Source organism: Vanellus vanellus, assembly GCF_965231255.1.
Source record: "Vanellus vanellus genome assembly, chromosome: 1".
NCBI lineage: Eukaryota > Metazoa > Chordata > Aves > Charadriiformes > Charadriidae > Vanellus > Vanellus vanellus.
The window spans coordinates 38944371-38962214 of NC_138905.1; the positions used below are offsets into that span (position 1 = coordinate 38944371).

General features: G+C 38.9%; 1 protein-coding gene across 11 annotated transcripts in view; it reads right to left on the reverse strand.

The window, feature by feature from the left end:
• The window catches only part of GRIP1 (glutamate receptor interacting protein 1), a gene marked incomplete at its 5' end in the record, with an annotated part of 345717 nt that overhangs the window by 92702 nt on the left and 235171 nt on the right, over positions 1-17844 (reverse strand). For all 11 annotated transcript variants that reach the window (XM_082498468.1, XM_082498476.1, XM_082498474.1 and 8 more), the window contains one exon: positions 17477-17557. In XM_082498468.1, the coding sequence (XP_082354594.1) occupies positions 17477-17557 (81 nt within the window). The remainder of the gene's footprint in view (positions 1-17476; positions 17558-17844) is intronic.

The following is a 17844-nucleotide window of genomic DNA, read 5'->3' on the forward strand; positions in this document are numbered from 1 at the left end:
TCTGCCATCTAAGGCATGTTTTGCAGCTCCTTCCAATGTTTCAGCTCCCTATGACTTGCCAGGTAAGTTTTAGCACTAGTGCCATTAGATCCCATTTCTCCATTTCTGCCGTCATTTATTCTTACTGAGCATACTTTAAGTTGCCTCACATGGTTTACAGTTGCTACATAATTTTACATTTTAGTTAATACGAAACATCACTTTTCCTTTTTATGATGTGGAGCTGGGATCACAAGTATCATAGCAAAACTGAAGCAGTGAGGATCAGAAAAGGAAAGAATACAGTAACGGTGTCACTCCTTTTTACATAAACTATTGTGCAGGCATTCAAATAACGGATGGTGAATTTTCAAATATATATTACGGTGACTGAAATGTGGAGGAATGAGACAGTAGAACTTTTCCTAATACTTGGATTAAGGAGTAGATATTTTAAGTTTTTAGGGGTCATACACCTCTTTCTTTGTAGAACATAAAAAGTTGAACGATACACACCCCCTATCTTTCTACATGGTATTACTGAGAGAGATTCCGCATGACAAAAGGGTTTATCAAAGTCTCTGTGGAATATTCCAAGTTCCTTGGAAAAATGAGGAATGTATGAAAAAGCCAAATGAGAATGAATGAGAAAAATGGAAAACGAGAGTGAATACTTCCTACAGATTTTACCTTTTGTCCTTTGTGCTCAGTGATCACTGATACCTTTATGGTTTGCTTACTCTCTACCTTTGCGGAAAACCACAACCCAGAAATGCCCACTTCTGGAAGACGGTAGTTCAAAAATAGGCTGAAAGAATGCATAGCTATGAATGTTTTAAAAAGTTATCTGATAATGACCCATTCTTTTTCTAATACTTCCGTCTGATATAAAAATAAAGTTACAAGGATGGCTTAGGGGGGAATTCAATATGCAACAACAGGATGACAAATAGGATGCACTGCATTTTTTTATTAGGTTTTTATAGTAGAAAAAAATGCCCATGACAAAAGAGCCGTTAACTTACTCAACAATCAGGATGAAGAAAAAATATAGTTAAAGCCAAGGGAAAAGCAGGGTTAAAGAACTACAAAATAAGCTACTGGCTTATATTAAAATTTGCCAAATCACAGGAATAGCGATGACTTTAGCTGTCAATAAGCATTTTAAATCCACAAGGACTTACTCTTCCTGTAAAAGAAGTTTGCCAACAGGGAAGAAAAAAGGAAAAAATAGTAAAGAAATAATTCAGGCATTTCTTGGCCGCTAAACCTGCGCTCTGTAACTCTCTAATCAATCTCTGTACTTATTCCCTAAGGTTTAATGTATGCATAATGAACTAATGGCAAAGAGGAATGAAGACAGATGCATTCATTTGCATGAACTAACTTAGTAGATAGTCAAGCTTGCTGAACAAATCACTGCAGCGAAACAGTAAAATGCACAGCTGCAAGAACGTACCTATGTGATTTCTTTTGTCATCTAAATAGACAGCACATGCCACAGAATTAGCACAGAAACTGAAATGGCATCATATTAGCACCTAGTAATATTGCATGCATGAGCCTGTGAGACAACAGGAACATTTTACATCTTCAGGTCACTTCAAGAAGCTGTATGCAGGTCTCAGCAAAAATCTGAATGTGACATCAATGTAAGAGGCTCGTAATATCCTGGAGCAGTGTCATTATTGAATCCCACAGGAAAAAAAGACTTTTCCTCTGTCAAACTCCAAAATGTGATGCATGTTTCACAGGAAAGTTTTTTGGCTTTTCTTTCAACATTTCCTCTTATCCTCCAGAAACTTCAGGTGAAAAGGAACAAAGATGATTATACCTACCTGCCTGGTTAAGACATGCTAACTATATATTCTAGTTCATGTCTACTTCAAATACACATCTTGTTCATTGTGTTTATTGCAACGGCTTTCTCTCCTTCCAGTGACCGAGAGGTTAAGACAAAGACAGAATGTCTCTATGAATTGAAGAAGGAGCTAAAATCTGCAAATAGACTGAAACAGATAAAGATTCAGCTAAATAGCACTACCTGGAGGCTTCAATGACATCTTTCATTTCAAACAAAATGCAATGTACAGAACCTCAACAACGATGCAAAGAGGGGAAACTGCTAACGCAACTCAAAGCACGCCTGCTGAAAACACTTACTGGTTTTAAAGTAAGATTATCTGTGAAAAAGAGCTGTCACTTTAATGAAGGCTGTTGTTAAACAGAAGGGAACTGCCTGCTTGTGAGCACTTCTTCGGGTTGCTGACTCCATGCAAACAACTCACAAGATGTGACCGTCCCTGTTTCTCTCCTCCTCTGCTGTTACAGGATACAGTGGCAGATTTTTTAATGAAATATTTAAATTTTAAATAATTTTAAGTTTACAAAATCACCTAAGGAACCTACCAGGACTCTCCCATTATAGAGGCCTCAGCACAGGATTACTCTATTATCATTTACAGTACAATTTGCTAACCAGAACTAGAGGAAAAACTATGGGGAAATTGTATTTTTACATTTGATATGGTTCCAGTTTGGTCTAAAACTTCTGAAAGTTACACAAATAAGTGCATTCTGAAACTTTTTTCTTCTCCAGATACACCAACACGTAGTGTTTGTGAAATGAAATCAACTTCTGCTCCCTGTGACCTGTATCTTTTTTGCTTCACTGCTGCTTACACGGGGCTGTTCCCAGCTGTATGCCGCGCCACGTGCCCAGAAGCCTGGCACAGCTGGGGACCCCACGTCAGAATAGTTCACATGCAGTTCAGTTATCCTCCATCATAGGATTTATGAACTACCCCAGGTTCAATAAATCGTCACTTTTCAGCTGAAGTCTGCATCACTGGGAAATTTCCATCTAGATCAGGCCCTGAGCATCTGCAATTGCCATTCATTTCACCTGAAAAGACTGGTGCTCCAATCTTCTTTTCCTTTGTATTACTATACTGTTAAATTGCTTTGAAAAATTGTGATAGGCTTACTCACGTGACTGAAGCAATCACAGTGGCATAAATCATACATTGTCTGCCTGTCCCAAGTACGATATCAAATGCGTCAACCTAAACTAGTTGGATTCCTTAACTCCCATTTTCAGCCACTTTAATGCAAAAAAGCACCATGTTTTTGACTTCAGAAATACAAAAAACTAGTCACCCCCTCTGTTTTTCTATGTCAGATTAACACTTTGATAGTAACAACAAACTATTCCATTTGCTTCCTTTTAACCTATTAGTTCCTGGCGAATAAATTGACCAGGATCTAACTATAGACTCAAATTTTGCAGTTCTAACTTCTGAAATCTTTGAGGATGTCACTCCAGTCCTTAACTTGTATCAGATACTCAGATTTAACAGCTTGTTTTTTTCCTAACTTGCAGCCTATCCTATAGTTTGGGCATGTATATAAAGGAAACCATACGCCAAACATGCAGCTACGTTGAGCTTCTCTGCCATTTTTATAACATCACTTACCTTAGCGCTGAGGATGGCAGCATATCATACCAGTCTGAAGGTATCTTATGGAGCTAAGATTTACACCAGCAAAGAACATCTGGCATGACAGGATCTGGTTTTACTGTAAGTGCGCAACAAACGATTCATTAAAACGGCCAGAAAGATTAGCATCATCTGTAGGCACAATTTGGGATTTCCTAAGCAGAGCAGGAGAGGCTGCTGATGGTGTCTAATACTGCACAGAGCTATTTATCTAAACTGGAGAATCCAGAAGAAACACCAATTGTAAATGTTTCTAGACAGGTTCTATCTTATTTCCCAGAATTTAGCTTATTCTGAAGGTCACACCCTCCAAGATGTTTTTTTTTTTACTGAAAATATATAGTAAAGGTGATTTCTGCCTGAACAAAACTATCTAAAAAACACATTTGCCCTAGTTTTGTAAAACATGGTCAACTATTGTATGGATTTTTCTTCTAAGCTCACTCTGCATAAATGTCTTGCAGGTTCCACCTTCAAAATCCTTTTCTGCTAAGGGCAGATTTACGTTTAAAAAAATGTCCCCAACATGACCACGTAAGTGTGGATACAATGTCAAACCCTCCCAGCAGAGATGAAGTCACAACGGGGGGAAAAAAGAAGCCAAAAAAATTTAGACCAATTTGTCAAGCAAAAGAAGAGAGACAGCACTTCTGTGCTGCTGTCGCTTGGCCCATCCTGAAGCTTTGCTCATTTAGAAGTAACCACAAAATTCATACTTCCAACTAACCCAGCCTCACCAGCAATATTTTCCAGGAAACACCTAGTTTATACATCTTATAGAATGCCTGCAATAAGAGTCTTTGCTCTTTCTTTCCTTTCTTGGTTTAGCAAAGTCTGAAGCAGGTTATTTCAGGCCACAACAGGTCTGCACATTCATCATGGTTTTCCCTAGTGGAAGACCCCGAACTTATGATGGAGGTAGAGATACCAGCCTAATGTTAACTGCCACCACCTGATAAGGATATTTGGTATGGTTTTGAGTTTATAATGTTTAATTTTAAATCATACATGCATTAGAAAAAATACAAGATGATGCCCTGATATCTTCTGATCCCTATGTATTGACTACGGGTCAATGATATTTTTATAGGGTAGTGGATATATTAAAATGTGCATTGGATCAGCATATAAAATGTTATAGACTCTACTCCGACTTTGTACATAGAGAAAATAGGGATGATAAAATGTATCCACACCTTGTCAAAAATACTCCGAGACTCCCAACACGCTTAACTCAGACCATGAAAAGCGCATCTTATGACACATTATAATCACGTCCAGCTATCATCCTGCTTGGCCGACACTTAAGTTAGACGGACTGGCTTAGACAGCTTGTATATGATTTCCTGTGGTGTGGGATTAAGTAAGTCGAGCTCCATGATTTTTATTATGTTCCCATCCACTATATGCTCTCTACTGCACCATTACCTTTTGTTAGTGGCTAAGGAATAAAGCTCTTGGATTTTAATGGTCTCATTAGACTTAGGTACTATCGTTATCAGAAAATTGCAGAAATTCCTTACTAGGCATCTGGGTTTGTAGCTACAAGTTTGTAACGGCTTTCAAATACGCTCGCTAAATTTTCAATTCCAGAACTAATGACATATCTTTTAGCCAGAACTCAACCTGAAAACTTTTTTGAAGAGCACGTTTTTACTCCCCTGTGAATATGTTCCATGCAAGTTATTTAGAAATTATTATCAATTTTAATTGTACTGCAGCATTAGTTATTCTTGACATATTTGGTCTATTTTGCTGCAGTCCTGGTCTAATGCCAAGATTTCCCTATATGACCTATATCCGTTTTTACTTCTCACTTTTGTTTACAGAAGCAATATTTTGGGGATCAATATTGACACTGTGTTACCAGGTATGATCACTCATGGTTTGTCAGTAATATCTAAAATTCAGCTGCAGCATGTGTCCCTCATTTTTCTATGACATTGGGTTTTTACTACCACAAAGGTCAATGCTAATTTTCCGTATCATTTATCTGACAAGTATTCGGGGTCACTATGTCATCTAATATGGGAAGAAGGTCTTGGTAGAATCTTGTCTTAGAGTTACCTATTAAGCTGGGCTCGTTTTGCTTCACTGATAAAATCAATTAGCATTGAAGACTGGCACTTGTTCCTGCTTGGATTGATATTTGCAGTGTCCTTCCACCAATGTTTTCTGTGAATAGAAGCATTGAAATCTCTTGATTTTGGCCCTGATGCTATTTTACCCTATTAAAATAGTCCCTTTTTTGCCTTCTGTACCCTTTTTCACTTTGTCAATAAGTGAGACTTCATTGTAGAGTGTTCTTTATGTGTTTATTCACACAACATCAGTGGATTCCCAAGACCGTGTAGATACAAAGTGAGAATGATACCTGCAATTTGGTCAAGGACAATAAATAAAAAAGATAAGCATCTGCATTCTACTAGCCTGTATATCACCTACAAAGTTAATGAAGTCTCCCACTCTATTAATGTAAGAGGTATGAATGGATGTACGCACCTATATATGAAAAAAAAAACCAAACAGGTGCCCAGTAAATTACTCATGAAATTAATGTGGACAGAAAAGGATTTGGGAATCCTGTCAGGTAAGCACAGCTCTCACTGGCCAGAATAATTAATGCAAACCATGAATATATAAATAAGACAGTTTTACACAGCAATACTTAGTACACCTTTCTATTTAGTGAAGTAGTGACTGTCACCTGGATGCTTTATCTCGTTCTTGTGACATGATTCAACAAGTTTATTACTAACCAAAGAGAGGGCAGGAGAGTCAGAAAAGAGCTTTCAGAATAGTTAAAGAAACATGCCTGGGAGCAAAAGACCCCAGAAGCACAATTTGTTTACTTTAAAAAAGGGAGGATTAAACAGTGATTTCATAATGAAGTACCTATAAAGGACGAAGTGAATTTTGATGAAAAACAACTCTTTATCACACACGAGATGAAGTTGAAACCACACATACTCATGCTAGAAATAGAAGCAGTGAGGCTAATTAACCACAAAAGGCTGCAATGGATTTTGTATCACTGGCAACCTTACATAGATTGAATGTCCCTCTAAAATATAATTCAAATACAAATTGATATATAAGTAAATCCAGGGAAGTTGTATGTTTAGTTTAGATGGTCACCCAGGTCTCTTCTGGTCCATGAACTCCACGTAAATTCACAGTAAATACAGTAAAATCTGAAAGGATGAGCTCTTTGTTCTTACCACAAACAAAAAACTAGTTTGTAATGATGCTATAATAAACTTGTGGTCTTACAGCTCCTCCACAAAACAGACATGCCTGACTCTTTTATTCTAAGCTCTGAGGCACGAATTCATATCTCTGTCTGCCCTATATAGCAGTGATGGGATGAGGAAGAGACACAAGCACCAAAATCTCTTTCCCTCTTTTGATTTTAAGAAGCATGAAAATGCTATTAAACAAACAAGCAAAGAAACAACTCTTTTTCTATCCCCATGAAACACTTTAAACCACTTCATATTGGCAAAATGGGCATATAATTTTGTAACAAACAAAAAAAAAAAATAGATTTTGATGTAAAAGCCAAGGTTTACAGCGAGACCTAGTAGCTTGGACCCACTAATACAGTTGAAAAGAAGCACCAGGCTATTATCCAGACCTGGGATAGCATATTTTGGTATGACAGTGGTGTTATCTTGGTAGATGATATATTATTTCCTTGCTGTCTTCATGACCGGAATTTATAATCACTGCAGAAACCGAAGGGGAGATTTAAAAAAAAAAACCAAAAAAACAAAAACAGATGGAAAGCATGTATTAACTGCTTTAAAGAGGTATTGGAAAATACATTAGGAACATCATTAAAAAATGAAGTTAATTATCTATAACTGTAAGATAAAAGAAATCTATCAGCTGCAAAAAGACCCAAGTAGGCAAATGAGAAAAAATTATCCTCAACTTCTTAGACTAGCAAATTACTCAGACCTTAAAGGAACATGTCTGGATTTCTTTTGCTAGTTATACGCTTCCAGCTACAGCATTGTGGGACACAGGACTTCTGAAAGACAGCAATGTCCTGCTAGGTCAGACTAACACCCCATCTAGTCCTGTTCCACCTTGGAAAGCAAGAAAACGAGGTCCTGTTTAGGGAGAGAGTGAGAGCCTGCCTACTTTGTCCAGTCCAATCCTGCCACGGTTCCTCAACATGCAGTACTGTCACATTAGAGGGTACAATGCTCCTCAGTCTTTGTAATATTTACATATGAATCTCTTCCCAATTAATTTGTTCGGTCCCTTCTGAATCCACTGACTCAGTCTGCCATCCATGAGTTTACTGCTTACTCTTCCTCTCTAGCGATACTAGATCCAGGAGGATTGTCTTGATGGAATGATGCAGAAGTAAGTTTTTCTGTTGAATCCACATTTTTGCTCCGATACTGGACTCATAATATTATAAATAAGAATGTCTAAATAGATTTCCATCCAAGAGAAAAAGACACTGCCTGATTTTAATACATTTCCTCACTTCTGAACAGACCAGGGAACCTGAGCATTCCTCACGGATCTTCTCATGTAATATCCATTTTTCTGAAGACAGACCCTTCTGTGCCCATGAAAACCCAGCCGTGCTATCCTGTGGAAATGCAGTGGTTTTCAAGAGGTCAGTATCAAGCTTTAGCTTCTCAGTTACCTAAAACAAGGAACATCTGGTAGCTGTGATGGGCTGTTCTACTCCACAAGGGACACTCCAAGTCCACTTTCACAAAAGAAGAGTTTTACAACTTCTTGTGGACAACAGAGATTATTGGGATTGATTAGTCTTGTGTTTAGCCAGGAACGGACTGTAATCAGTTACACAATCACAGGGTTACAGATCTCCCTGTGTGTGTCACCTCTTGCCATGACCTTTAACAAGCATATGGCTTTCCTCCCTCTTTCCAAACTCACCCAGCCTGTCCAGCTTCTCTTTCAGAGACTTATGTCTCCATAGTTCTCTTTCAAGCCTAGTCCTGACCATCTTGGTTGGGCTTTTCCTAGTTTCTCTTTCCTCACACGTCCTCTACAGCCTGCTCCCTCTTCTAACTGAAGCCTTTAGAGGCGAATACATTTTTTAACAGACATCGCCGACACTTCGATTAAAATGAATGAAACCAACTACCACAAGAATGTTTTCCCTCTGTGGAGTTCAGAAAGCACACCAATGTTGTGCAGGAAAACAACCGGGAGAGGGGACCCCCAACCTCAGGAGATGCACTGATGCTTCCCAGCCTATTTTCAGGTCCCAGGAGCCACTGAGAAACCCTGTGGTGTCACAGCGACAGCAAACCAGGCAAAAGGGACTTGTGCTTCAAACTAACAAATGACCAGTGGAGTGCCTCCACATGTACACCCTGCAAGCATATTTGCTGAACACAGAATGATTTGCTCAAGATTTCCATCTCTGCCCCAAAATACGTGTGTGCGAGGGCTAAATAGCCGAGATGATAGTTTTTTTAACAATGTTATAGATACTAGATGGGGTTTCACCCTCATCATACTACATATAGCTAAACTGATTTTGCTGGGAAAAACTGCATCTGAAATAATTTAATACATTTTATTTTGAAGGACTGAAGTTTGGTAAAATTATACCCAACTAAATCCAAATATCCATAAATGAAGATATTTGGTACCATCAGCAATGAATCCTGCTATTGGCTGTGCCCATAATCAACTTTTATACAGAAGTGAAAATAGTTTAAAGATATTTAACTTTTCAGACCTCATATCAGTTGGATATTTGAAAAAGCGCCGTGTTCCTCATGTACAGTATTGCCTTTAATGCATTTTCTTCCTCATTTATGGTGAAAGGAATGAAAGTAGATCGTTCTCTATTCTAATCCCTTTCAATATTGAAAAGCACTAGCATGGTAGCAGACCTGTATAAATAAATCACCAGCAATCTCGTTTAGGTAAGAATTCAGTGGGCTTTTTTCATTTTCATTGGGTTTATCTGTGTATGAAACTCATTTACATGAGTGACATACATGAAATCATTCCAACAAAGTTATTTTGGTGCAAGGGAGGGAGGACAAGGAAGAAATCTTACTTCTTTCCATACTAAATATGTGAAAGCAAACTCAGGAATTTCCAATGTCAATGGGAAGGAAAAGACGTGTAGCTCTGCAGATGCTTCACAGACCATTTGATAAACCTCCAGCAGGTTAAACAAACACACAGGGAACACTGTAAATGATACGGCAACTGCAGCCTCTCATCAAACATGAAAATCAGCAAATGAGTTTGCGGATGTAATAAACACCTCAAGTGCAGAAAAGCTTACTAGCCTGTGATCTGCATTTCACAGGTCAAAACACTTGCTTCTGCTAGGAAATCACCCAAGATAGTTACCATAATAACTGTGACTGCAGAGGTTATTGCTAATGGATTTCTAAATGCTAAAAATCTCTTCGGTGGCAAATCTGAGCATTCTGTTCTGATTTTAAAAAGCACACAGTAAAAGTAAGTGTCTATGAGACAAATGCAAATTGAGGGATAAAAGTGCTTTTGTAGAGGCATACTTTGACTTCCTAACCTGGCCTTTACTGAGATATATATATTAATTTCAGGTTTTACTTCTGCAATGAATTCTTTTCTTCCACAATGAGAACTATGAAAAAGGTAGGGGATGATTTTGCGACAGGTGTCCTCAAGCGAATCACGCTCTTGATCTGCAAAACCAGTTACCCAGCGAAGACTATTCAATATTTTGGTAGGGGATGAAGGATTAGGTAAAACAGCACTGCATCCATGAAATCGGAGCGCTTACGAAATCTGAGGGAAGCTGAAGTCAAAGGCGAGGCAGGTTTGTTTCGATGAGGCTGGGAAAGGTGATTAAGGTGCGCACAAATTAAGCAACATCGCTTGAGAAGGTGGCTGCCCTGAAGCCAATGATGCACAGGGGGCTGCTGAAGTTAGCAGCGCTCTGTCAAAAAATAACGGGGTCGTTCACACCTTCTGCAGTTTTGCTTGACATGGGAATCTGAAGGAATAGGACCAAGTTAACTGCAAGCACGAGAACAGCTATTTTTGAACACATGCTGTCTTGCCAATGCCATATTAATCACAGAGGAAAACAAAACTGGCTCTAGAGGTGTGTTCGCACACAGGTAAACCCACCAGGGATGGACCGTCCGTCTGCCACATTTGTCAGTCACTGTGAACCTGGCTCAGGTGTTAACAGCTGAGCTGCAAGAAGAATAACCCGGGAGCCACCTTCCCTCCTAAGCAGTGTCATGGAATGAAGCTTGTATCCTTGGATCACATCAGAAGTCTTTAACATGTTTTTAAATCCATGTGGTTTTTTTTTTCAATTCCTCCTATCCCTCTCTATTACTCGCCATATTTCTCCCTTCTTTCCAAGATTATCTTGTAAAAGCAAAATAATGCACTCTATGTGTTTTAGTATTATACTATGCTGCACAGACCTCTTCCTCATTTAAATTGTAGCACAGCACACACAAATGTTAAATTCAGCTAATACAATTTTATATCGGCAACTAAGCACATCCTAACAGGATCAGATGTTCTGTCTCGAACTGTGATCTATACTGGACCCTGGAATGATATATATATATCTTAACTCTCAATTATTTTCTTATTTCTTCACAACCTTTGTTTGTTTTCCTATAGCAATATATTTTTGTTTTCAGAACTAAACAGACATTTCTATACGTCACAACCCCCCCAAAAAATCATAGTGAAGAAAATACAGTGGTCTTTAAAATTCTTCAGCTTCCAGCTAACCTACATTCAAGTTCACTAGTTGTGGGCAGTAGAGAAACCCCTCAGGAGCACCACATTTGGTGTAGCCTGAGACAGAATACGAACACGTGCTGCACACCCGGCCGTGGGTCAGGGAGAGGGAAAAAAAAAGTGTAGTTTTGTGTTTTTTCAAACAGATAAATAGCACCTGTATATGTTCAGAGCCAAGGATCAGGAGAAAACTGCCTTACTGCTTTCTACTGATGTAGGTATACATTGTGTATTTAAACATTTGAGAGCCTGAAAATTCCCAGGACATTAATTATTGTTTTATTACAATAATTTAGTATTTTGTGACTTCTCCTATGAATATTTTGCGTCCTAAGCAATTACTGGGGACACTACATCATACAGCAATTATTTTTTTAGTATCAGCTCTGTAAATATTATCCTTGCAAGGCATTTTCAGGTTCTTTGACTTGCGCGTGTTCCTTTCTAGCTCAGTAGTTCAAAATTCAGCCTACCCTAAAATTATATTTGTTTAACATTTCATTTTTGCATTAAAATTCTGTTACCAAACTCCCCAAAAAACGAGGCTGAAAAACTGCTAATAACAGCAATACCAGAGCTTGAGCCACCGCAGAGGATGCGCTCAGGGGCTGTACGTTCACTCCGTGTTTTCCCTCCAGTTTGATGGCGAGCCCTGGTTTTGAGATCAAACGCTGTGCTGAAGTAGGAAACCTGTATTATAGCATGCTTCAAAGGATCAGGTGGTGTGGAAAGAAAGTGCAGTATTCATGCATGTACAAAGGAACTGAAAAATCTGGTCACTTTAATTCCAGACTTCAAAGTCTTGACAATTTTCCTTCAGAGCAGAGTGACCTATTTTAACAACTGACCTGTTGGTACATCCCTGCGACTGCATACAGAACTTGCAAATGACAAATAATAATAGAAAAAAAAAATTGGTTAGAGAGAAAAACAGGCTCCCCGTCGTGGAGAAAATGTCACAGGAACGATTTATGACATCTGGGTTTGATCTTTCCTGCTCTTCTCCATAAGGGTTGGCACGCACTCTCACCGTAAATATAGACAATTTGCCTGTTCAGCAGATCAGGTGTCACCGTGGAGCAGAAAGTGGCTGGCATGAGACTTGGGAAGGTGTAACGGCTCCTGTGGACCCCAGGGGCCAGCACAGCTGGAGCACGAGGGTTATACGGGAGGTGAAACAACAGTGGATCAAAGACAACATGATGAGGGACAAGACTTCAAGGACCTTTTGCTGGGTGCAGGGCAGAAGGCAGGCAGCTGTGTTATTCTTCTGTCCCAGAGAAAAGGAAATTTCCTCTGTTTGAGGAAATATTCCCACTATGTCCCCTTGTTATTCGGCGCTGGTTCTTTGTACAAGAATTTACTCTAGGAGAGAGACAGCTACATGACTGCAACACTCCAAGCTAAACTGAATCTCTCAGTTCGCAGATAATTCAAATAGCTGTCCCAGGCTACAGTTTGCATCATAGTTGTTTTGAGCCCTTGACCACTTCAGTCAATGAGACTTCACATTTCCAGAAGTCACCCATAGTGCAGACGTCTGAGTCAGTAGATGCAAGAAGTAAAAAGTATAGATTTTTTTTTAATTTAATGTCAAATAGATTGGGTAGAAATTAGCTTTTCCAAAAAACCTCCAGACTTTCAACCCAACCAAAACTAGTTGCAGAATTTAACTGATGATTTCAGCCAACAAAAATTAAACACTGAGAAGCCGAAACATTTCAGCTCTTAAAAACTGTGGGGTTTTTGACTATTTATTCTTCATTTTTTTCTTAGTAATAGTAACTTTTAAGAATCAATAAAAAGCAGGTACAGAACTGGACTAAAAACAAAATGAAACTTCCGTCGCAGATTTTATGAAAACCTTTTAAGCAGCCTCAAATTTATGGTGTCTTTTTTTTTTTTGTTTCATGGAGGAATTATTTTTATGCTTGTGTCAGGTCATTTCTTTCCCCTCCATCCCCCCAGTTTTCAGTGAGTGAATTGAAAATAGACAAATAAATAAATGATGTGAACAATTTTCACAGCATTAGTATCGGCAGATTTTTCTACGTTGCTGAAACAGGTAAGAGGGCATTGGATTTTGTCTGAAAAGCACGGGAGCAGCTATTCAGCCTGTCCATATTCAGCACAGCACTGAGAACATGCTTATCTTTAAGCATATATCAAAGTCTCCTTGATTTCAAAGCGCCTCTTTAACAGTGTCATCACCCCTTGATGTATCGGTACTGTTGGAATTTTTGATGGCCTTTTTAAAGCTCGCGCTGGAATAAGCAACCACAGGAACGACCTCTTTCAACTGAAGTGCTGTGGCTCTAATGCTCTCCCTCGGCCAGGCACCGCTTGGACCCTTGGCAAGCCAGGAGGAAACCTCAGCCCAGGAACTCAATGGGAAGTATGGCCGCCTACACCTAGGCATTCAAGAGCTTAGCTAACAAGTGAGTGTCAAATACTGTATTTTTAAATGACAGACGTTCTTAACTGCATCTGTGATTCTGAGGGAAGGGTCTTACCTATGAATTTTGAAACACGTTGCTTTCATTTATGCGCCCAAGTACTAGTCTGACAGTGACAGTTTCCTCAACGAGGCACAGTTCACACCCCCCCTTGGCTTCTTTTACTTGGGCAGAGTACCAATAAGGCTTCATTATATACTGGTCGACAGTCTAAACTTAAAGGTTCAGAGGAGAAAATCTGTTTGTTTCTTACACTGCAGGCTGCTCGTCATGCTGGCGTTACCTCAAGCCTCCCTTTTACATTAAGGAATTCTGACTGTAAAGCTAAATAATGTTTCAAACAGTCATGTATTTATAACTATAACTAAACACCTACACATCCGCAAAATTAAGTCCAAGTTTCAAACTGCAATTATATTAATGCATGTAATTTGAATTAGCTATAATTTCAGCAATTCGGTAAATCCCTTTGAAAGGATCCGTTGCTTGTTGATTTTGCGCCATGTGAAGACATGATAAATATGACATGCAGTCTCATCACATGAATAATGCATTCTGCATCTTAAGCAAGCAAGTTCTGCTCCAGAGAGATGCTTAATCCATTCCCTGCTTCTGGGGATGAAAGGAATTAAACTCAGTGCACTGATTTCACAGTATGTGCTCATTTGACTTTAATTATAAAATGATTATTTCAACAAATTTTTCCTGTAAAATAAACCAAGCCTGAGCTCCATGTAACCTCTATAGAATTACAGTACTTCTCTGTGCATTCAGTCTTTGCTCATCGATACTGCACTTTCAATACAGTTTCACATGGATGGATAAAAACAACCGCTTGGGGTTTACAGTTGGTAGAGTAGTTTCACAGCAACAAAAGCTCTCCTTTTTTTGATATCTGGCCAAAGGAAGGAGCACTGAAATCCTTTAAAGTGAATTTAGATGTCATGAGAAGGAACTTTCACCAGGCACAGGGAGATGACACGATCCCACACTATGCTGGAAGATTTACATCACACAACCTAGATATATATATTTTCATTAGTATTTTTTCCACAGACTGTTCAAACCTGTGTAAAGCCCAGTGCAAGATCATGTACTTAGCTAAAGCATAAAATTTTTCTCTTGGCTGATTCAATGGCCAGAGCATTCCTTGGGAATAGGACATCTGCTGTCCGTGTCTCAGGAATGACAGAGCATCAAGTGGATTAGACAGCTATACTGTCAAAGGCACTGCCATGCTTCAAGCTTGAAAAAACAGCACTTCAGAAATGTGATGTTTTATCAGGCATACCGTCTGGGGGGGAATAGAAATTAATGCTTTCCATACAGTGTATGCTCTCCATGTAAGGATGACTGACAGTACCTCTGGCAGACATCTCTCCATCCAGGTCTAAAAGAATTTACCAGGTTCATTGCATCACACCTTCCAATTCAAAAGCTATTTGGAGCTGACCTACATACTGTCAGAGGCGCGATCCTGCCCCCGAGCAAAAGCAGCTGTACTACTTCCAGTCTCAAACCAGTTACTGCTACTAGTACTCATCCTACTGCCAAGGTGGCTAGCTGGGATGCGTCTGCACCTGTGTCAAGACTAATCCATAATGTGGAGAAACGGTCCACAGACGAGATGCTATTTAGATGCTATTTAGACAATAGATGCTATTTACAAGGTGCTAGCTTACATATGAAATGTGGGGTCAAATTTTCTCAGTGTCCAAGTGATAGGATTGTTTACAGGTTATTTTCAGAAACTTAAGTCAACTCCTACATGGTCAAGTTACTTCTCAAAACAGCGCTTAGTTTTACAAAGGTATTTATGTATCTAAACCCACAACATCCACTGTGCTACAATGTGAATTTCTCAGGGCATGAAGAAGTTTTTATTATTATTTTTTAAATATCCAACCTACTCGAGCTCTTTTTTCCTTAGGACCTCCTAAGGTCTAGAGATGCGACAATGAATTAACATAAATGTCTTCACTATATTAAAAGCCGAAGAACATACATAAGCTTAGATCATTTTTTTCAAACACCTGAAATAAACAGAGTACATCTCACCAAACACTTGCCAGTATTATCTGTCTGAACAAACTGTGACTCATGCAGAGCACACAAGAAAGATTTATTTGCAACGCTCTCAAAAACTCCAGAATATAGAGTAACTTTTTAAAAAATTCAAAATAAATGGTCATTGGTCATGATGACTATTCAACACATGAAATTCCTAATCTTATCCAATGTTCTAAAGAAAAATTGCACCGGTTCAACTTTCACCAAAACTTCTCTTTAAAGAACACAGCTGAAAATCATCAGGACTTCCCAAAATGTCATGTGAAAACATGAACTTCAGGCTGTATTTGGACCTTACCGTAAGTGTTTTATAAATACAGTAACCACATCATAAATAACAATTGCTAAGTTCACAGTGAAATAATTAAAAAGATTTTTTTTAAAAAGAAAGTAGATATTTAGTACATTAAGTATTAGCGACCTATCAGCTAAAGCATCACCAGAAGAGGTATCTGTACAGAGGGTCTTAATTCCCTCTGAAGAACAATGAATCTTGATTTGTATTGACTTGGAGAAAAAAATAAATCTGGCTGGTGTTTGTATAATTAAAGAGTTTCTCCTAACAGTAACTGCACACTGGACACTGTGGGTGTGTCATTTCACAACGGTCATAATTTTCACGACTCTACCATAAAAATAACAAACTTGAAATCACTAGGATGTTTTCAACAGACAAAAATGTTCATTATGAGCAACAGGAAATCATCCGGCTCTCTCTCTCTCTCACACATATACAAACATGCACACAAAGCATCCATAAAACATGTACTTCGGCCCTTCAGAAACACTGTAGTTACTGGGATGAGATCAAAGCCTGGCAGTGCTGAAGGTCTGAGCTCCATCCCCTGAGTCCATAGCCTTCCTGTGGGATGTGTGACTTTGTTCAGTAATAAAGCAACGGAGTGCAGAGAATATTAACATTAGTCATTAGAAGGTGGGTGACCTGACCTTACAGTTTCTGATTTCTATTGTAGTACATCTTCCCTTCGAGTCAGAGGGTACTGTGCTTGAGGTGAGAACGGCAACATCAGTTATTCCGCCTGCGTGCAACCTTTGTCAGTGTTCATTTGTTTTCATTAAAAGATCTCTAAAATTTTACTGGAGGTGAAAATCCCTTTAGAATGCTGCCTAGTACATATATATAAAACTTGCTTTTCATGGGCATATTTTGCAGATTTGTTTGAAGTAATTAAGAGACAAAAGTTCGAAGTTCGCATATTTTAACCACTGATCTAGCGGTCCAGCTTTGTGCGATGTGATGACAGAAAAGACAAGGATGACATACGCGTGGCAGAAAATCACGTGAAGATGAGAACTCTGATAAAGTGTTGCTCTGCTAGATTTCTGAGCCTGTCCGGTCAGCAGTGGAAAATATGAGCCAATCTCCCTATACCATTGAAATCAGGTATTAAAGAACAGATTTCATGGAGCCTGAAAACATGAGCCTCTGATGAAAAGGTCGTTGTGATCAATGTTCGAAATCTGCTGCAAAAGACAGACACAGGGATGTTCTTTGTAGCAAAAGCCCGAGGTAACCTAACTGGGAGAACTCCTTACAGCTTCTATGGAACCTGCCTTATAAAGTTGCTTTGTAGTAACTGTAATTCATTTGCTTTTTATAACTAGTTGAATTTTGATTAGTGTTACCTTGCTGTTCACAAACAAGTTAGGTGTTATAAAAAGCAAAGCGAGTCTTACCTGGAATACTCTGTCTCCTCACAGACAGTGCTCCATCAGGTGCCTTTGCCTGGTTTGCAGACTTTGTGTAAGGACTCTCATCTAAACAGAAACAAGCAACACTTCCAGTTACTGTTAAATATAATGTTAAAACCAACATAATTTTTACCCAAAAATTGTGTGAACTAGCAACGGAGAGCACAAGCGCCGCTGCAAGCTAGACGAGGATGGGTATTTCTGAATGCTGACTCAATGCTCAACGTCATGTTTAGACTCGATGACAAAGGTTCTGAATAGCAAAGCTGAAAAGGATGAGGAAAAACGCAAATCAGAGATAACGTTTAGTTGACGACAGGCTTGATATACAAAGGCCTTTTCGGTTTAAAAAA